Raw genomic sequence first — 22,463 nt, 5'->3', positions numbered from 1 at the left:
ACCTTCCAAGCAGTTTTTAACAAGTTTATAATAATGGATAAATTCCTCCCTGAGGAGCAGGCCACAGATCCACGAAAGGCTTGGTTAGTCCCATAGCATTCTTGCCACTTTTGCACCAGTATAATTCTTGTCTGGCATGTTGGTATTGCAGCATTCAGTGGTACTGTGGAGTAAGACCATTGATGATTTTTGTTTCCTTAGTAGCCTGAAGGTACATGCAAGCTAGCCAGCAGGGAGCAATTTTCCAAGTCAGTTCCAAATTGATTTCTTTATGTCCTGTAATGAAAACATGTTGTATCTTCAGAAATAGCGTCTACCAGGGTTATGGTCGACAACAAATGGCAATAGTGTCTTAGTTACTTTTCTCTTGCTGTGATAAGGCACCATGACCAAGGCAACTTGTATTTTCTTTCCTGAGACGAGGTTTCTCTTTGTAGCTTTGGATTCTGTCCTGGAACTTGCTAGATAGGCCAAGCTGGCCTCGAACTCACAGAAATCTACCTGCCTCTGCCTCCTGAGTGATGAGGTTAAAGGCGTGCACCACCACCACCCAGCTCCAAGGCAGCGTATAAAAGCAAACATTTAATTTGTGGTTCATGGTTCCAGAAAGTCTTTAGAGTCCATTACCATCATGACAGCAGGCAGGTAGGCATGACTGTATTAGTAGCTGGGAGCTTACATCTCAATCCACAAGCATGAGGCAGGAGACAAGAGGTAGGGGGCTGGGGTTGGTGTAGGCTTTTGAAACCTCAAAGCCTACCTCAGTGACATATCTCCTCCAACAAAGCCACCCTTCCTAATTCTTTCTAAACAGTTCCACCAAGTGGGGACCAAGTATTCAAACATGAGCCTCTGGGAGCCATTCTCATTCAATAAGCGTCAATAGCCCATGTTATCGTAGGTGCCTATAGAGCTTCCCTGGCCAATAACTCATAAGGAGGTGTCCAACACTTGGCACTCAGATTTTCAATTACTAACTGTGTCTTCTGGGAGAAACATTGTCCAACCATGCAGGGTACATGTATTTAAACTCCTTTTACAGAAGGGAAACTACTTACCAGCCAGCACTTGACATCACTGAGCCACACCCTGGTTCTGAAAAAGAAAAAGAGTTAATAAGTTAGTTTCACTAAAAAAAATTAAGAGGTTTCCAGAAAGTTGTTTATATATGTTAAGAATTCTTAGTTGGGCACCTTGGCTCTCACATCTTTAATCCTAGTATTTAGAAGGCAGAGGTAGGAGGATCTCTGTGAGTTTGAAGCCAACCTGGTCTACATAGTGAGTTCCAGGATAGAAGGGCTACATATAGAGACCTTATAAAACAACAACAGAAAACCAAAAACAGAAAAAGAATTCTTTAATATTATTTGTTCTCAATTAGGGAAGTTCATTCATGGAGATAATAGAAGCCAAAAGCACCACAACAGAATATCATTGAGTATGAGGTTGAGTCAGTTAGGAGGCATCTGAGATTAGAGTAGGGTTTGTGTGCTTAAGCCCAAGGCTGAGAAGTCAACGGGAAGCCTAAAAGCCATAGCCAACTATATTGCGCAGAACAGGAAGTGTGGTGGCCAGCTCATAGTTGGAGAGAGAGGAACTCCCCATCACTGGAGTAGTGATGTTTGTCTCTTAGGATGGTTGAGTTTGTAGAGTAGGTAAGGTAGGCAAGAATCTGATTAATCTGTTTCTCCAAAAAGTAAGTAGGTTAAAAATAAGATACTAATATAAAAGGTTTTTTATAATTTATTTTTATAAATATGTTGTTGTTTAATATTAAACTTCTATTAAGTTTGATAATATACACAGTACCCCTTTATCTATAAAATGTAATCATATTATAAGTTTAAGATAGAGCTTTTCATTTTCCATAGAAGTGAATTATAATTAAGATTTTTCTTTATTTTCTGCCTTTATGTGTGTGTGTGTGTGTGGTATGTGCAAATCCATGCTTACTCATGCACACAAAAAGGTCAGAGGGAGTTGATGAGTGTTCTTTTCTATCACTGTTCATTGTATTTCTTTGGGACAGGGTCTCTCAATGAACTTGGAGATAGACTGGAAATGATTAAACCCAACAATCCTCCTGTAGGCTGGCAATTCCTAGCACTGGGGTTACAGGTGTGCATATAGCCACACTCAGATTTTTTTTTATGTGGCTACTGAGATCTAAATTCTCCATCTTCATGCAAACATTCTTATCCATTGAATTATATTTCTAGTCCCTAGTTAAGATTTTCTTATGGCAAAAATTATAAGTCAATAAAGTTCTATTTAGTAAAATTAGTGGGATTGATACTTACCATCAGCTATTTTGAGAGCTCACAATATACTGGGTGCTAATCTAAGGGCATCTATATATCAGCTTTCTGAGGTAGCCCTGGAACTGCTCTCATTGTACACATTGGGATATAGAATCAAAGAATCAAAGAGATTAAGAAGCTTAAGACCAAGGTCAGTAAAGCAAGACAGTTGCATAACTAGGCTTCAGACCCAGAGAGTAAAGTTCCAGAACCACAGACTGTGCACTATCAAGTGTTTCTGAAAATTATTGCATTGAAAATGATTTGGGGAACATATCTGCTTCAGTGGCAGCCACAATGCAGGAGGATAGATGTAATTTTTAGGTTCTTAAATGTTTGCCTTTCTCATGATAATATTTACTCATACCTATTGATGATAAAAATACATTAGTTAGCTATAAGATCTCAACATACTTTTTTGGACTTAAAATATTTTGTCTTTGTTTTGTTTCTTAATTGATTTGCTTTTTAAAAGTAGTTTTATATCTATAGAAAAACTGAGAAGAAGATCTGGAGGCTTCTGGGATCCATCTTTTCCATTCCACACCTGTTGGGGACCCTTCTTCAACTACCTCGGTTATGGATGACCCTGGGTAGTGCTGCAAAAATCAGGACACAGAGGATGCAGAGTAGGAGATCCAACTGCATACTTTATTGCCAAGCCAGTGCTCTTTTATAATACTCAAATCATGATTCTAACTAGGTTCCCATAATACTTGGAAATAGTTACATAAACTAATAACTTTGTTGCAAATAATTTTAAGAGCTTCATGCCCTAGTTAATCTAAACAAAAAGCCTGGTGTTTTGGGAATAACTTTTGCTGTTATATAACATGTAAAAACACCTCATCAGAAGACAAACCACAACCTAATCAGAGCCTTTGAACTACAGTGCACATCTGTGTTCTCAACGACTGACTACTGGCAAGGCATTCTACTGATGGGAGAGGTTTGCCTCCTCCTGACTTTGTTTGCCAAGCCTGTCAGTGAGAATGCTACCTCAAGTCACCCCTGCACAGAGTTTCTGTACCATTCAAAGCTAGCCCTCCACATACGCCCAGCAAGTTCTGCATAATTAGCAATGTCAGTTAGTGTAGTACATTTATGATAACTTGTCAGTGTGTCTTACCACATTATTTACTATTATTATAGTTCGCTTATGTTGTATAGTTTATGAGTTTTGACAACTGTTTAATCTCACAAATATAGTTATCGCAGTATCATAAAGAATGGTTTCAGTGCTCTAAGACTCCCTGCACTCCATCTGTTCACCTTGTATTCATCTCCCAAACCTTGGGCAATAACTGATCTTTTTTACTGTGTGTGATTTTGCCTCTTAAAGAATGTTGTATAGCTGAATTGCATCTCTTTTCTTCATGCCTTTTCATGGTTGATAGTTCATTTATTTTAATTGCTAACTAATATTTTGTTGTATGCACATGTCACTGTTTGCGTCTTTCTGTTTTCTTACTACTTCCAGTTTGGGACATTTGTGAATACAACTGCTATGTCCACTTGTGCAGCGTTCTGTACAAACAAGTTTTCAATTATTTACATCTCAGTTCAGTCAGTATTGAACTGTATGCTGAGACAGTGTTTAGCTTTGGAAGAAGTGTTTTGCAGGTGTTTTACACCAGCCATTATTTGCACTCCTGTTGAACTACATGTCACAGCATTTGCTTTCCTTTGGGGTTTTAAGCATTCAAATAGGTATATGGTTGGATCTCATTGTTGTTTCAATACATAATCCTCTAATATTATTTGATATTTGGCTTCTTTGTGTCTCTCTCTCATCAGTGTAACATCTTTGGTGTTGTCTCTGTTGGTACCCGACTCTTACTTTTTGAGATGATGTCTTCCTAAATAGTGAAGTATCACCTTAACTTTATATGATACCAAAGCTGACCTTGGGCTTGCCATCTATCCTCCTGCATCAGCCTTCCTAGTGCTGGGGTTACAGGAGTGTGCCAACATGCATAAGTTTTCCTGCCTGTTTCTCTTATTTATTTATTTAATGACTGAGTTCTAAGAGATCCGCGTATGCTTTGAATATGTATCTTTTTTCTCTTTCTTATTTATTCTGTGTCTTTTATATCATATATCTCGATTGCATCCATTTCCCCATCCCTTCACAACTGCCTTCCGCTCCTGCACCCCCTCCAAAAAAAAAACTAAGAGAAAGGGAAAAGAGAAAAAATTAAAAATCTCATCATGGAAACTGAAGTATGACACAATGAGTCACATATATACCCCTTTGTCTGTGTATCTTTACTTACAAGTGTTCATTGCAAAGAATCATTGGTTTGCGGTCTCTGGTTTCTACTACACTGTTGATGTTGGACCCTCACTGGGCCTCTTCTTGGGTATTCTTTGTAGCAAGAATTCTAATTGGTCTTAATGATAAAAACCGAGAGTCAGCTCAGCTATAGGGGTAAATGCTGAAAGATCAGAGAAGCAGAATAACTGGCCACTAGCTCTTACCTCTACTGAATCCTTAGACCAGATGGGTGATTTTATCTCTGGGAATCCTCAGACTGAATGCTCAGATTGAATATACCGAGATCCTGTCTCCACCCACCTTATATTCCTGTCTCCACCTCCCTAGTGCTGGAATTAAAGGTGTGAGCCTCCACTGCCCAGCTATTTCTCTTTTAGACTGATTCAGCCCAAGATGGCCTTGAACTTCTGATCTTTCTGTTTTGCCCTCTCAAATGCTGGGATTAAAGATGTATACCACCACAGCCTGGCTTCTATGATTAGCTAGTGGCTAGCTCCACCCTCTGCTCTCCAGGTAAGCTTTATTTGTCAAAAACAAACAAATTATCACCATATCCTGTTGTTGCCCTGTGTTGTGGAGATCCTGAAGCTTTGGGACTGCGGGTCAGGTTCCTTTATGTGCTTCCCCAGTTCAAAGATGGGGTGGGTGTTGGGGCGGGTCAAGTCATAATTCTGATTCCGGACCTGTGCAGATTGGTCTGTCCACCAGTTCTCCCCTATCCTCACACCAGGCTGAGCTCTCCAGCATTGTCCCAGCGAATTCACCTCTTGTGGCAATGAGTGAGGTGTGGGGCCAGTTCTTCTGCTTTCCTACACCCGTACTATCAGGGCCAGCGCCATTGTGCTATTCCTGCCCTGTGCAGGAGCCCCTCTCCCAGGTGCTGCAACTGCTGAGTCAGGGATCTCCTGGTTAGCTCCTACACCCGTCTTAGGCTTTGATGGGCATGGGGGTGGAGCATCTCTGCCATGTGTCAGATGAGTGATGGGGACAGCTCTCCTTTGTTTACAACCTAGGAGCTGGGTCACCTTTAACTCCAACTACTTACTAGCTCTGCTGTGCTGTCTAGGCAAGGAGCAGAACCCGCTTTCCTAAGTGTTGCATCTGGTAATGGGGAGGGTCAGCCCTCTCTCTCTCTCTCTCTCTCTGTCTCTGTCTCTCTCTCTCTCTCTCTGTCTCTCTCTCTCTCTCTCTGTCTCTGTCTCTCTCTCTCTCTCTCCTCTCTCTCCCCTGTAAGGATTAAAGGATGAGGAGTAAGGGAAACATCTCTATTCACCCCACACCCCTGCATGACAGATGACTATTGGGGACAACTCTCCCACACTTACAACTTTGGAGTTGGCTCACCCACACCTTCGGTGGGCTCTGTTATGTTACCTGGTGAGGTGCAGGACCTGCTCTCCCAAGTGTTTTGAATATGTATCTTTTATCAGACATATATTTTGCAAGTATTTCCTCTCAGTTAATGGCTTAAATTTTTATTCTTCTAGCAATATTATTCATAGAGTATAACTTGTTGATAAATTGTTTTCTTCCTTAGGGCATGTTTTGTATGCTGTGTTAGCTATTCTTGATTGTCAACTTGACACACCTGGGAGGAGGGAACCACAGTTGTGGAATTGCTTCTGTTATACTGGTTTATGGACATGTCTGTGGGACATCTTCTTGGTTGCTAATTGATGGAGGAGGGCCCAGCACACTGTGGGTAGTGCCCCTGCCTCAGGCATGTGGTCCTCATTTCTATAAGGAAGCCAGATAAGCAGAAGCAGGAGGAAAGCCAGTAAGCAGCAGGTGCTGCCTTCAACACCTGCCCTGACTTCCCTTTATGATGGATTGTGACCTGTAACCTGAAATAAACCCTTTCTTCACCAACTTGCTTTTGATCATTGTCTTTATAATGGTAACAGAGAAATTGTTGCTATTGTTATCATCTTTTGAGGCATGGTCTTGTGTAACCCAGGGTGGCCTTGAACTCCTAATTCTTCTGCCTCTATCTCCAAACTTGAGAATTATTGGCATATTTCACCATACTGACTTGGTTTGTGTGCTTTAAAAATTGTATCTAAAAACTTTGTCACCAAACAGAAATATGCCTAGATTTCCTCTACTATCTTGTAGAATTTTGTTTTGTTTTGTTTTGTTTTATGTTGTACGTTTTCATCTGTGGCTTATTTGAAGTTATTCTTTGTGAAAGGTTTAAGGTCTATGCTTAGATGTATTTATTCTTGGCTATGGCTCTCCAGTGTTTGATTACATGGCTGAAGAGTTCTTTAGTCATTGTGTTGTTTTCTCCTTTGCTCCTTATCAGCAGTATGGATATATTCTGTCGCATCGGCCCATTCTTCAATTCTCTCACTAACACCGCTCTTGATTATCATAGCTTTATGCAAATCTTTGAGTTAGAGGTTAATAGGATAATCCACTTTTTTGGTAGTGTAAGGGTTAAATCCAGGGTAACATCTGCTAGAGAATTGCTTTACCACTGAGCTTTATACCCATCCCTTTAATAAATTTTAAAAATTAATAAGGATTAAAAATTTTAAGTTTTAAAGGTCATTAAGTTATTGCTGGTTCACATAGTATAGTATTAAAGACACATTTTTCTTTAATACTTTCTTTGTATTGCATATCAAATATTAATTTTTATCTTACTTTACTAAATAGTAGGACATTACTATCATTACTCTCCCTGCTTTAATTTGCATATTTTTTTCTTGGAAAAAAAACCTGTGAATCTATTTCACTTATAAAACATTTTAAAACACTAGTCAGTCAGGAGTGTTTTGTTTTTTTCGTAATAGTGCATAGGAAAGAGTTGCTGTCTCATTTCCCTTGAGTGTAATACAGATGGAAGTTGGGAAGTAAATCTTTCTTGTTGTAGGAAGTTGCCAAAATATAATCTATTAATGGTGTTTAATATCTATAGATTCATTTCAGGATAATCATAATAGGACATGTAGGTGGATAAATAGCTATTAGTTACACACACACATACATATCTACATATATATGTTTAGATAGTGATAGTTTTTACTCACAGATAATGTTAAATGAGCATATTTCGCCTTCCCTTTGGGAATGCAAGTTTCCATTTTCTAACAGATTTTCAGAGACATACCAACAATTTGTTAGAGAAATTATATGTGTACTAGTCTCCTTAAGCCTGATCCCATCAGTTCTCCCTTTCTGAAACTCTAGTAGTCTGGGAGACATTATACCATTTTCATTAAGGTTCTGATGGGTTGAAGGGGCATTTTGAAGCATGTTAACTTGTTTGAAATATCAATATAAACTCTTAATGAGTGGTCAGGTTGGAATTTACCAAGAAAAATTACAGTTTCCTCTAACTTTGGAATATGCTTGCTCTAGTTAGTAACAACTTGCCAATGTCTGGGGGCAGGGAATCACGCCCTATGATGGTGTCTGTGTGGAACTGTGGAAAATTAGAAAAAGAAGTAGGTTTGAAGGTATCTTATTCCCCATATTCTTGCTGACAACTGAATGTTTATGGTTAATAATATAGATGTTTTACTAAGTGCGTGGACTTTTAAATAATGTATGGAAGAAATGTTTGGGTTTTTTGTTTGTTTGTTTTTTATTTGTTTTTGTTGTTTTATTTTTTACTTTTTAGACAAGGTTTCTCTGTAACTTTGAAGCCTGTCCAGGAACTCGCTCTGTAGACCAGGCTGGCCTTGAACTCACAGAGATCCTCCTGTCTCTGCCTTCCGAGTGCTGGGACTAAAGGAGTGTGCCACCTCTGCCTGGTGAAATGTTTATTTTTACAGAAAACTTTGACACAAAGAAGAATGAATTAACAAGACAGGGATTTATGGACTTGCATCTGATGGAAGCCAATGATCGAGAAGGAGACCCTCTTGACCTGTGGGTGACTCTACATTCGATGGGATACAATAAGGCTCTGGAGCTGACAGAGGTAAAACACTCAGACATTGACAATGACTTTGTTTTTCATGGCATTTGTCCTTAAAACTCCTGACACATGACTTTTAAATCCAGGCACTCAAATCCTTGAATTTCAGTAATGTAAGTGGAATCCTGAGCACAGTATGCTTCTAGTATTTTTACTGAAGCTTGTGTTCTTTACTGAAAAAAAATAGTTACTATCAACTGTGATTAATCAGAGACAAAATTGTTTGAACTTGGGCTGGAAAGATGGCTCAGCAGTTAAGAACATTGCCTGCTCTTCCAAAGGTACTGAGTTCAATTCCCAGCAACCATATGGTGGCTCACAACCATCTGCAATGAGGTCTTGTGCCCTCTTCTGGCCTGCAGGCATACACAGAAACAGAATATTTTATATATAATAAATAAAAATATATATATAAAATAATTTTTTAAAAAGTTTGAGCTTTTCAATGTGCAGAGGGAAATTAGTAGCTAAAATGTGTATATTTTTGTTAGAACAAGGTCCAAGAATGGAGTTGTGTGAGAAGAATTCTGAGTGCTTGTGAGAAAACTCTAAGAAAATAAGACAAGAGTCTTGTTACTTTAGTTTCTTCAAAAACAGGGAATTGTTCTTGAACTGTGTTGTCGTGCCCCTCCCAGCAGTTAGAAGTGAGCTTACTTCAGATTATTCATTATAGTTGGCTATCATTTGTTTATATACCTCTATGGAAAAACATGATTTGGCCATGTTTGGCTTGTTCACATCTTACTCAAGTGATTTTTCTTAATCTTCAGAGTATAAATTGCCTGATGCTCTGAATAAAGTTGACTATTGCATGAGACCTTAGTCAACCTCTTTCTTAGGCCCCACTGTCTCAGGTTCATGACACCAACTTATGTTAAATTAGAGATTTCACAGTAGGTACAAAGTTAAATAATATTCTAAGTCCAGAGGAGGAGGAAAACTAGGCTTTTTAAAATTCTGTGTCTTGTTTAAAATACAGGATTTAAGGGTTTCAGCTCAAGCCACATATTAGGCAGTAAGATATTTGGTTATAGTTTTAAAGTTTTAGTCATTTTCTCATACATCACTGTAACACAAGGTTTCTGTCCTGCCTGGTCCTGCAGCTGTTCAGTCCCAAAGAAACACACAGAGGCTTATATTAATTATAAAGAGTTTGGCCTATTGACTCAGGCTTATTATTAACTAGCTCTTACAATTTAAATTAACCCATAATTCTTGTCTATGTTTAGCCATGTGATTTGGTACCTTTTATCAGTGCAGCATTTTCATCTTGCTTCCTCTGTGTCTGGGCCGCAACTGCAGACCGAGCCTTTCCTCTTCCCAGAATTCTCCTAGTCTGGTTGCCCGGCCTATACTTCCTGCCTGGCTACTGGCCAATCAGCACTTTATTAAACCAATATGAGTGACAAATATTGATAGAGTACTAGAGCATTGCCCCACAGAACTGCATTATGTAGTCAAGAACTTTTCTTTCGTTTCCCAGCCACCCAGACCTGAATAATCACACAAAAACTATATTAATTGCAACAATGTTTGGTCAGCAGCTCAGGCATATTTCTAACTAACTCTTATATCTTAACTCATTTCTGTTCATCTGTGTATCACCATGAGGCTGTGGCTTATCAGCCACATCTTTCTCCTAAAGCAGCTACATGGTGTGTGCCTGACTCTGCCTTCTTTCTCCATATATATATATATATATATATATATATATATATATATATATATATATATATATGCCATCTTTTTCCATATATCAGATTTCTGCCTGGCTTTACTTTGCTAAACCATTGGTCAAAAGAGCTTTATTTATCAACCAATAAAAGCAACACATATACAGAAGGGCATCCCACATCACATCAGTCAACTTCTTTTTAGGTTATTTTATTCTATGTGTATAAGTGTTTTGATTGCATGTATATTGGGGTACTACATGCATACCTTGTGTCCACACAGAGGTCAGAAGAAGGTGTCAGATCTCTTGGCACTAAAGTTACAAGTGGCTGCTGGGAAATGAATCCAGGTCCTCTGGAAGAGCAACTAGTGTTCTTAACTGCTGAGCCACCTTCCCAGCCCCACTTCAGTCAGCTTATAAAGGCAGTGCTGCTAATGACAGATTTAAAATTAAGTTCTTTAAAACTTTGACTAAATTTATAGTTGTGGTATCATTCAGTATTCCTCAGAAGTGTGCTTTTAGAGTTTTCTAATTTTTTGCCATTTTTAGTAATTGAATGTGAAGAGTTAATTTTTAAATACCCCTCTTTAATCTAATTTTTAAAATTTTTTTTTTACATTTTACCCATGATTGTGAAAGTTACTTTTAGTCTATAAACAGTACTGGTTCTGCTGCACATTTCTCTTAGTAGAAATTATTTAAAAGCAATAAAGCAACTTGAAAACATTTAAAACTATTTGTTAATATTACTTGTCTTTGAAACCAGAGGTAAGAATTATGAGGTAAATTTTTATTTGACTTAAATTTTATTAATACTATTGAATAGATAATATATTTCCATTATTTGAAATTTCAGCAGAAAGGGGACTGAGGATAGCATTCAGTTGATAAGAGTGCCTTCCTAGAATATACAAAGTCTGTAGTACAAGTCTCAACACCACATAAACTGGGCATGGTAATGTATGTCAGTTCAAAGTCATCTTCAACCACACAGCAAGTTTGAGCCTAACCTGAGCTACATGAGCAAACAAAACAAAAACAAAAATAATAAAATTAAATAGGAAAAATACATACAACAGAAAATGCCAAAGGATGGTGGCCTAGTTTGCTTTCTATTGCTGGGACAAAAACCATGATCAAATAACTTGGGGAGGAAAGGGTTTATTTCAGTTTACAGCTCCTAGATCATGAAGGGAGTCAGGGCAGGCGCTGAAGCAGAGGCCATCGAGGAACACTGCTTACTGACTTGCTCCCCATGGCTTGCTCAGCCTGCTTCCTTGTAGAACCCAGAACCACTCACAATTTACTGGACCACCCCACATCAATCATTAATCAGGAAAATGCCCCACAGACTTGCTCACAGGCCAGTCTGATGGACACATTTATTCATTTGACTTTTCCTCTTCTGAGATAAACCTAGATCTTATATTAAGTTAATAAAAAAAACCTTACCAGCACAGATGTGATATATATTACTATATAACTATATATATTACTATAACTAAAATAAGAATGATAAATTGTGATGTGTTGCTCATAAGAGATCAATGCTGGACAGGTACAGTTGACCCACATGTATCATCATGCTAATTTGTATTTATTTTATGTTTGGGGCATGATGGCTAGGAGTTATCTAAATATTAAGCCATAAATAATTGACAGTCTTTGGAGAAACATGTGAGAAATTCTTAATTGTATTGGTTGGTTGGCACTCAGTAGTGTTCCTGCTTGTATGTTTCTCACTTTCAACCTTGAAAGATGATCAGGTGACATTGGTTGCTCTAACAGATTGAGTTGTGATAGGAATGCCTTGCTTTCTCTCTCTCCCTCTCTAAATGGTTGGGTTGAACACAGGAGCTCATGTGTGTTAGACAAATGCTCTACCACTTGAGCTAAATCCCCAGCTCATTTTCTTTTCAAGTGAATTGAGAAAGTTTAAGATCAGTAATGACACATGCCATTAACCATCTGATAACAATAGTTGTAGTGGTATATTATTTGTATTTCAATAAATAAATTCTTAGCTGAAGACCAGAGGCAAAGCGAAGACCACTAGAGGTCAGGCAATGGTGATACACACCTTTAATCCCAGGATTTGGGAGACAGAGTCAGATGGATCTCTGTGAGTTCAATACCACCCTGTGATACACACAATCAATGAAGAAATAAATCCAGATAGTGGTGGCTCACACCTTTAATCCCAGTATTAGGGAGTCATACGCCCTTAATCCCAGCACTAGAGGGAATATAACATGAGAGGAGAGAGAGGCTTAGTCTGTGTAGTCAGTTACCGCCCAGCCTTGGTAGAGGGAGGATTTCTCCAGTGGCTTGGCTTCTTTACTTTTCTGGTTTTTGGGTTGAACCCCAATATCTGTCTCTGGGTCTTTATTATTTGTGCTATAAATATTCAGTTTTTCCTAAAGTTTATAAGAACTTTAAAAATTGTTTTAAATTTGACTTACATTCATCTGAAGTTTTACCCAACTAATGGAGACACTTTAAAGAAGTTTTTATTTGTGGGGATTTGATTTCAGTTTATGTATTGATTATGATTTTATCTGAAAATACTATTAAATCATCTATTGGAAAAGTTACCACAGAAATAATTTTTAAAACTCTGGACGAGGTGTATTAAAGGCCTCCAAGACTTCATGGCATGGTTGTGTATGTCTGAAGTCTTAGCACCTAGGAAGCTGATGCAGGAGGCATTGAGTTTGAGGCCAGCCTGGACTGCATAGCAAACTGAAAACATCCTGAATTACATAGAAGACCTTGTCTCAAAAAACAAAAGATAAAAGGAAAAATAACAGCCACAATAACAACTTCTAAAAATCAAGACTTGTAAGAAGTGACTCAAAGACCCTCTGCGACCCTGTCTCCCACGTTTTCCAGGTGTGGCCAAGAAAACAAGTCCCAATGGTACTCTGACCTTTTAGTGTGTCTTTTAATTGATACAAATATTTTTACATGAAATGTTAATCTAGGTTCAATCAGAAATGTGAGCTTTGGTGCAGACTCTGCCTAGGTTTGTCAAAAGACAATACAAAGTTTGTTTAATTCACTTGTTTGGATTAAAGATTCTAAATTGGTTTGCTGTGCCTTCAGATCTTAGACTGTGTTAGTTACTATGTCAGCCAACATGAAAGAACATTTTTAAAAAGTTTTTATTTGTATTTGTGTGTGTCTGTGTGCAAGGATGTTCATGTACATGCAGGGCCCATAGAGGCCAGAAGGCATTAGATTCCTTAAATCTGCAGTTACAAGTGGTTGTGAGCTGCCCTACATGGTTGCTTGGAGTCAGACTCTCGTCTTCTGGAAGAACAAGTACTCTTAACCACAGAGCTGTTCCTCCAGGCCCAAGCAAGCTAGTTTTTGATTAATAATGGAGTGGTATAACTCCTAAAACTGGGATTACCATCTTCACAAGATTTTTGTTCAAAAGAGAGTTGGCTTTGTCTGTGGATTTAGTTACTTGTAATCTATTGTGGTCTCTCTATAGTAGTCTCATAAATTAAGTTGGACAGTCCAGAAATTAAATATAAGCTGTACATTCTAGCTTAGGTTCCATTCTGAGTAGCATGATGAAATCTCACAAGTTCCTGACAGGACTGTCCTTTTGTCTAGCTTCTCTCTAAGTGTCAGGCGTGGTGGCAAGCACTTCTACCCACTGAGCCATCTTGCTAGCCAAATGAATCTTAAATGATATGATAAATATTTATAGTAAGTTTATTTATTTAAAATTCTACCAGAAGGCTAAGCCAAAATTTTGTTTTCTTCCCCATCCAGGCATGCCCATTTGTCATCAATATCTATGCAGAAAGATGTAAGCCAAGAATTAAAGCGATCCATATGGAGGCATGTAGTGGGCAACTTGAGAAGGCCATTTGCAAGTCCGTCCTTGATAGAAGTGATGCTAAAGTCATGGATGGCTATGAAAATATAATTGTACATACTTGCAATTATGACACCTGGATAACATCTATCATTGAAAATAAGGTATCAATTATGAGTTAGTTTTCCTTATTTTGGTATGAAGTTTTCTAATAATATTATATTCTTTTTTACATTGCAGCCAAATACCCTACTATTCTATAATATTTATAATAGACTATTATTCATTTTAGGATTTATGAATCAAGCTTAGCATGGCACTTTTTATATTATTTATAATGACTCAAGATCATTGTTTTTATTTTAAAACAAAATTTAAAATTTGGAAATTAGTGAAGAGTCAGTATAATCTGCATACAAAATAGAGGTATAATTTTTGTTTATATAAAATATTTTCAAAATACTTGTTTAGTTTGTTATATAACAGGACCACCAGAAAATATAAAACATGTTCTCTACTGGAATTTTTTTTTTTTACTCTTTGAGGGCCTGCCACCCAGCTCCCAAATAAATACAGGAGACTTACTCTTACTTATGAATACCCGGCCTTAGCTTGGCTTGTTTCTAGTCAACTTTTCTAACTTAAATTATCCCATTTCTCTTTAACTACATTTTGCCTCTGGGCTTTTTACCTTTCTTTATTCTGTATGTATTTCTTTCCTTCTTATTCCCTGGCTGACTGTGTGGCTAAGTGACTGGCCCCTGGAATCCACCTCTCCTCCTTTTCTCACTCCTTCTTCTTTTTTCTCAAGCCTAGATTTCTCCTCCTATTTATTCTCTCTGCTTGGCAGCACCACCTATTTCTCTTTCCTGCCTAGCTATTGACTGCTCAACTCTCTATTAGACCAATCAAGTGTTTTAGGCAGGCAAAATATTACAACTTTATAGAGTTAAACAGATGCTACATAAAAGAATGCAACACATTGTTGCATCATTAAACAAATATCATGCAGCATAAATTAATGTAATATATCTTAAACTAATATTCCACAACACCCTGTTTTCAAGTGTATGAGTTACTTAGGAAGACAATTAATACTCTCAGAGAGTATCTCAGAGGCTAAGTAAACATCAAGTCCTGTATTCTGTTTGCGGGCACAGTAGTTTTAGTCTGCTTTCTCTCACAGTGGTTTAGACCATAGATCTTTGGAACAACGTGTGATGGGGGGAAAGGAGTGTAGAGTAGGATTTTAGCTTTATCTAGTGTTTAGATACACTGAGAGACAAACTTCAGAACAGGGCAAACAGTAGAAGAAACAAAGGGCAGGGGTGGTGTGAAGGATTATTAGAAAGGTCAAAAAGAATGATAGAGTGGATCCATAGTATATGTGTTATCTTGAACAGTCTTTCTAGGACCTAAAACAGTGCCTGCTGTGCAGTTAATATTAAATAAACACATGCTTATTGAGTTAGTGAATAAAAGAGGAACCCAATTAAATGGATGTTTCAGGCATATTAGTTGGAAGGTAAGATCTGAGTGAATGAATGATAGAAAGTAGAGATGAAAGAAAAAGAAGACATTATTGCTATAATAAACCAAGGATGAGCTAACTTGCTGTTACAGTCAACAGTGGTCTGGGAATGAAGATTAAAGGGAAAATCCAAAACTCAGTTGAAAGAAAAGCTTACGTCATCAGTTAGAAAGGAATGAATGAAGAAACCCAGAGCACTGAGCAGAAAGCAGCAGCTGGTTTGTATTAATTTGTAGTGGAGTAGATTCCATAAACAGATTTTTAGGTCTTATTCTGAGGTTTATATCTTTATAATTTTTCAAAACTAAAAACTTATAATTTTCTACAGTCAGATGACAAAGTGATTATTCACATCAACAATGAACTAAGTAAAAACTGTGTCAACAACAGAGGACTCAACGTCTTTGCAGTAGAAGTGGCTCCAAGATCTACAATGGTAAATGTTCTCTAAAACCTTTTGTCATCTCTGTTTGGAAAGAAATATTTGCTCTTAATGCTATGAATAAGCATGTGGCATGAAATGAAGTTGTAAGTTATTTAAGCATGACATTCATAGTACTAAATACAGGAGAGGTAGTGGGATTTTTATGTTGGTCTTGGATTATTTTCTCATATAATTCAGGCTGACCTCGAATTCACTGTGTAGCCAAGGCTGAGCTTTCAACTCTGGGTCTTCACTATCCCATTTCCCACATGCTGGGATGCAAACCACCATGTCTGGCAGGCGCAATGATGAGTAGTGTTCATTTAACTTTTCTGTTCTAGTTTCTTTTAAAAAATTGTTTTAAATTGTGTTCACTTGTGTGCACATGTACATGCATACATGCACATTCATGCCACAAAATGCATGTCAAAGTCAGAGGACACCAATAAGAGTTGATTATCTCCTTCCACCTTGTATGTTCCTGGATGCAGCTGGGGGTGAGGCACTTTTTTATCTGAACCATCTTAACAGCTCTATTCCGATTTAAGGGTAAAATTAAAACATTAGTTAGATCCTTCAAAAAATTAATATAAAGGTAAAAATTAAATAATATATGTGAAAGCACTTTGGAATATCATATGGAGAAATGCCAAATAATATGACTAATAATAGTTATTTTAATAACCCCAAATTAAGATACATCCAAGATTACCCGAGAGAAGAAACATCTCAAAGTTTTAGATAAGTAACTAAGCCAAGAGCCAGAACCAGCTCTATAATTCTGTTTTTAGCACTCTGGGTTTCTGATGAGGTCACAAATTGAAAGGCAGGAATGATCAGCAGACTCCCAGGGTCTGGTAAAGAAACAGAGAAAAGCTTACTAGTGTATTTTTTTTTTTACCACTCCTACCTTTCCCCTGTGTTTTCTGTGAAATTCCACAACTTTCTTGAATGATTTAAAGGTAAAGGTTAAAGACAGCTTATTCTTTAAGTTTCTCTGATGAAGACTTAAGAAATGGACTGCAGAGGGTAACGTATTTGCTGTGCATCCTCAGAACCCTTGTAAAAGCCAGGCATGAAGGTGCACAATGTGCAATACCAGTTCTAGGGAGAGAAATAGGCCAGATCACAGACCAGACTGTAGTGTGACATTTTACTCTTTTGGCTTTTTGGGGGGTCCACAACCCAGGTCGCAGATAAATCACATACAGAGCTTATTCTTAGTTATGAATGCCCGGCCTTAGCTTGGCTTGTTTCTTGCCAGCTTTTCTCAACTTAAATTCTTCCAACTTCCTTTTCCCTCTGGGCTTTTTATCTTTCTTCTGTAATCTTACTTTCCTTCTTATTCCATGGCAGGGTGGATGGCTGGGTAGCTGGTAGCTCCTATGTCCTCCTCTCCTTGTTCTCTCGTTGCTCTTCCTTTCCTCATCTTTCTTTCTATTTATACTCTGTCTGCTAGCCCTGCCTTTCCTTGTTCCTGCCTCGCTATTGGTCATTCAGCTCTTTATTAGCCCATCAGGTGTCTTACACAGGCAAAGAATCACAGCTTCACAGAGTTAAACAAATGCAGCATAAACAGAAGCAGCACACCTTAGAATAATTTCTCCCAACATTTTCCATTTTTTTCTTTCTAAATAAAAATGAATGGAAAATTGTAACTTTGACATAGTAAGACTGTTTACAATAAGAACAATTATCAAGAAAAGATTATATTCACAATGTACTGAATTCCAATTCATTTGTATCTGATAAATTTAAAGAAATACTCCATAATCTATCCTATCTAAGAAAATCTAAAATTTTATAACTAAATTACTTTCTATCATATCTAAGGAAAACTGCAATTTTAACTATCTAGTCTACAATTTCATTAAAGACCCAAGAAGGATATAATATTATTTGAGTAAACAAAAGGTTCATTGAAAACAACTTCCAAAACTCTAGAAATGACAGAGATATCTGACTGCCTGGACAGTCACCCAAAGTTCTTCTGCATTGTTGGGGCAACCATCTTCAGCCTACAGACCTAGAGTATCTGGCAGACTTCATTGAAGCAGAAAATTTGCAGACTGTCCCACCTATGTTAGCAGTTTGTCAGACACTTTCCTCTGTGTCCTGCAGAATGTCTGGTAGACTCTTCTGTGAAGTAGGAATTTTGAAGTACTGTCCTGCCTTGTTTTGACAAAATTCATTAGTCATTTTTCTCAGTGCCCTGCAGAATATCTGGCACACTCTGCTGTGAAGCAGGAATTTTGAGGGGCTGTCATGTCTTTTTCCTGTGTGGCCTGCATGTCCAATTTGCACAGCACATTATGAGCAGTCAAAGGCAAGAGTAGTTTCTTTGCCCAGTGACTAACCTTGCCAAAATGAAAACAAATAAAGAGTATCTCCAGTGTCCATTATCTCTGAAGTAATGAAGTAATGAAGCTTTTGGTGCTGCCAAGAGCAGATTTGTCTCATTGTCATAAAAATCTTTTAAATTAACAAAACAATCTAATTGCCATATTCTATAGGTCTTTGAAGTATTTGAAGAACATCTATCTAAACTATATCTATTTAACCTAGAAAACATACCTAACATATGTACAGATTTGATTGTTATATGGTTAACTACTCGCCTAATAAATGTTTCTTGTTGTCCTATATAGTTCATAATAATAGCTTTCAAACACTAGAACTTTACCTTATATTTTTTTAAATGAACTGCATAGGTACAATACCTTAAACAAGAGGAGAAACACATATGTAATATGTGATAACAAAAGCAACCTTAAATTTATATCAATCTACAAAAACCCTTTAGACAGAGTAGAAACATATACAGTGTGTAAATTTGTATCAAAAGTCCTTTAAACAAGAGTAAAACCATATATACAATGTAACAATTGACTTTGAATTTGTATTCATATACCAAAATCCATGCCAATGCAAAAAATTGAGATTAATAGTTGTCCTTTTATCCTATATTCCCCTAAATATAACAAACATCCATGACCCAGAAAATAACCAAAGACTACCCACACCCCTTTTCTTTTAGGAATGTGGACATTTTGTTCTTTAGACTGCTTTCTGCTGAGTGTGAGCAAAGTATTTTTAGGGTCCCAGAGAGAAAATTTGAGACAATGGCCAAGTCCTGAGAAGACCAGTTATAACCTTTGTTGATAGATATCATCTGTCAAATTTCAGGAGGTCTCTCCTGATTAAACCAGATCCAGATCAACCTGGAAAGAATTCACAGCCTCTTGTTTCCCATGGAAAAAAGGAAAACCTCTTCTCCAAAGCATTCTTGATTTCCATTTGACAAATACATTTTTTACCTTAAAAGTTTAGGCATTCTTAAAATATCTAGACTGATTGATTTCCACTGGCCCTCTTTCATTTCCAGGTCTCTTAGCTGCTGTCCTTTGCCTTTCAGAAATCAAAAAATTCAAAATCAACATAACATAGGATCCAGACTCTCTGTGTATTTCCCATCTTTTTTGTTTTGTTTTGTTTTGACAGAGAGTTTCTCTGTTACATTCCTAGTTATTCTGGAACTAGGTCTTGTAGATGAGGCTAGCCTCAAACTCACAAGAGATCTGCCAGCCTCTGCCTCCTGAGTGCTAGGATTAAAGGCATGTGCCATCACCATCCTGCCTTGTATTTCCCATCTTTATATGTGGCTATTTTCTTTTATGTTACTTATACTGTTTCTTTAAAGACTTTATTTTTTAAAACTCTTTCTTTCTTTCAATAACTGCCTATACCCATTTTCTTTCTTTGTTAAGCTACACACATTGTAAAACACACCGGAAGCTGTTTAGAGGCTTTTTCCATCTGGATCTCTTATCTTATATGTCTTTTAGCCTTTTTGACTGCACAAACAAACTTCAGACTGTTAAGCTACACCTGGCTCCCCCACATACTCTTTCTGCTAGCTGGTTCTGCCCACTCTCAGGTAGGGTTGTGAAAGCCAAGCCCAAAGCTTGCCCTCTGGTCAGAGCTTTGTGACTGAGAACTGTAATAAACCCTGCTGACTGTGGAATCTGGTACCTGTGTTGTCATAAGCGGTTTTTACTTGGCTTGCCACAGTTTCTGATTTCTATTTAGTGCTGCCAATTGAACATCACCGCCTCTTAAAGGAGTCATGTCCTTTTTTTCTAGCTTTCTCAGACTCTAGATGGACATCTGAGCCCCATGTTGGCCACCAAAATGTACTGTGATGTTTTTCTCTTTTGGCTCCCAAATAAATCACACACAAAGGCTTATTCTTAGTTATGAATGCCAGGCCTTAGCTTGGCTTGTTTCTTGCCAGTTTGTCTTAACTTAAATTATCCCAACTACCTTTTCCCTCTGGGTTTTTTTCTTTTCTTTTTTCTGTATAACTTACTTTCTTTCGTATTCCATGGCTGGCTGGGTGACTAGATAGCTGGCCCTTATGTCCTCCTCTTCTTATTCTCTCATTGCTCTTCATTTTCTCATCTCTCCTTCTATTTATACTCTGTCTGCCAGCCCCACCTATTGTTGCTCCTGCCTCATTATTGGCCATTCAGCTCTTTATGAAGACCATCAGGTGTTTTAGACAGGCAAAGAATAACAGCTTCACAGAGTTAAACAAATGCAGCATAAACAAAGTAACATGCCTTAAAATAATTTTCCCCAATACCACACACTCTTGATTCTCAACCTGTGGGTCATGACCTCTTTGGAGGTGCCAAACAACCCTTTCACAAGGGGCACATATCAAATATCCTGTATATCAGACATTTACATTACAGTTATGAAGTTATAATTTTATGGTTGAGGGTCACCACAACATGAGGGACTGTGAAAGAATCATAGCATTAGGAAGGATGAGAAACCCTGGCTAGCTTGATCAGCAGGGGCCAGGCTCCTATAAGAGATCTTGTTTCAGAACCTAAGATAGATAGAGTTGGAGGAATAACAATTGAGCTTGACCTCTGGCCTCTACATGTGTACATGCACACATGTGTACCCACATGAACATGTGTACATATGCACATACAACTGCGCATGAACCCACAATTATAAACAATGTTCTAGACTTGGTGGAGAAAGTCTACTTACCTCCCACTGCCCTTTTTCACACAGTAAAACTACTCTAATAAGTAGGATTGAGTCCGGATTCTCCTGTTAGTCCTCAGATCATAAACCGCCAGTCCATGCTAGGGAAAAAATAACAATTTTATCTGCATATGTATTCTTTCTTCCTTTTTCCCTTTTGATATTTAGAGACTGGGTCTCATTGTGTAACCCAGGGTAGCCTCAAACTTGGAATCGTCAAGCCTTAGCCTTCTGAGGTTATACCAATAGGTAGTGTACTGTCATCTTTTTTTTAAAAAAAAACTGTAGTAATCACCTTTTTATGAATTATATACTTCATGTTGCCAAGGCTAGTCCAGATCTTGTATGCTTAAATAATCTTCCTGCTTAAGCCTTCCAAGTACATTGCATTCATGCCTGTTCGTGACACATGGTACATGCCACTGCCTCTGGTTTCACAGTGTTTTCTTTCTTCTTTTTTGAGAGAATCTCACTGTGGAGCCCTCGCTGACCTTGAATTTGCTGTATAGACCAGATTGCCCTTGAGCTCACAGAGATCTGCCTGTCTCTCTTTGCCTCTTGAATGCTTGGATTAAAGTCATGCTCCATCATACCTAGCTTTACAGCTACTTTTTAAAAATCATATTAAGCCTAGAAATGTCCTATTTAAAATTGGCAAATAACAATAATTTATCAAATAAAAATAAAAGCTTTCTATTTTTATATGCAGGTTTGTCAACATGTAATGCCCTTGAATGAACGACAAGAATGGATATATTATTGTGTGTATTCCCTTATATCTTAAATAATTCCACTTGGAACTATCAAACTAAGAAGTATTTTAGATCAAATCTGTTATTTATTAACTAAATGCTGTTCCATGACACTGGTTTAGTTAATAATCTGTTTCATTTCTATGCATTTATATTTTATGTCCATGTTATATATTTTATTATTAAAATTCAAATAGTGTTTTAAAAATGTGTGGCTGTCTTGTTAATTTAATGGGAAATATAAATACTTTTTTGTTTTTTAATAAAGGAAAATAAAATTATAGATAGGATTTTTAAAAGTAATATTCAGTGACTTCCAGACTATACACTTCTGGTTTGTTTTACATGTAAAAATGCTAAAAGACAATGTAAATACAAAAATAGCCGCTTAAGGGTCTAACTATTAAAAGAGCTAAAGTGGAGCGGAAGAAAACTATTTCTGCAGTAAGAAGCCAAAACCTGTTGGCAATTGTAGAATATTTGGTGCCAACAACAAATTTCTCACTAGTGTGTCAGTTGCTTTCTTTGCACAGAGGGTACTTGGAAACAGTTGGCTAACCCTGTGTAGCAGTTAAGGAGATAGTATGTGGCCTAAAATATGACATCGAGCAATTAAATACTATTTGTCGGTACCAGTAGCAGAGTACTTGGCCAATGTCAGCTTTGGGGTTATGAATAC

At 37.5% G+C, this 22,463-nt stretch overlaps 1 protein-coding gene across 3 annotated transcripts in view; it reads left to right on the top strand.

Moving 5' to 3' along the window:
- Positions 1 to 21,992, top strand: part of Efcab7 (EF-hand calcium binding domain 7) — a 53,328-nt gene extending 31,336 nt beyond the window's left edge. For all 3 annotated transcript variants that reach the window (XM_048453149.3, XM_048453148.3, XM_048453150.3), the window contains exons 11-14: positions 8,361 to 8,509; positions 13,968 to 14,177; positions 15,873 to 15,980; positions 21,742 to 21,992. In XM_048453149.3, the coding sequence (XP_048309106.1) occupies positions 8,361 to 8,509; positions 13,968 to 14,177; positions 15,873 to 15,980; positions 21,742 to 21,816 (542 nt within the window). In that variant the 3' untranslated portion in view covers positions 21,817 to 21,992. The remainder of the gene's footprint in view (positions 1 to 8,360; positions 8,510 to 13,967; positions 14,178 to 15,872; positions 15,981 to 21,741) is intronic.
- Positions 21,993 to 22,463: the final 471 nt, after the last annotated feature.

Source organism: Myodes glareolus, chromosome 3 (genome assembly GCF_982192425.1).
Source record: "Myodes glareolus chromosome 3, mMyoGla1.1, whole genome shotgun sequence".
In the NCBI taxonomy this organism is placed as follows: domain Eukaryota; kingdom Metazoa; phylum Chordata; class Mammalia; order Rodentia; family Cricetidae; genus Myodes; species Myodes glareolus.
The sequence above is the reverse complement of the archived record's forward strand: the minus strand, read 5'-3'. Positions and strand labels throughout refer to the sequence as shown.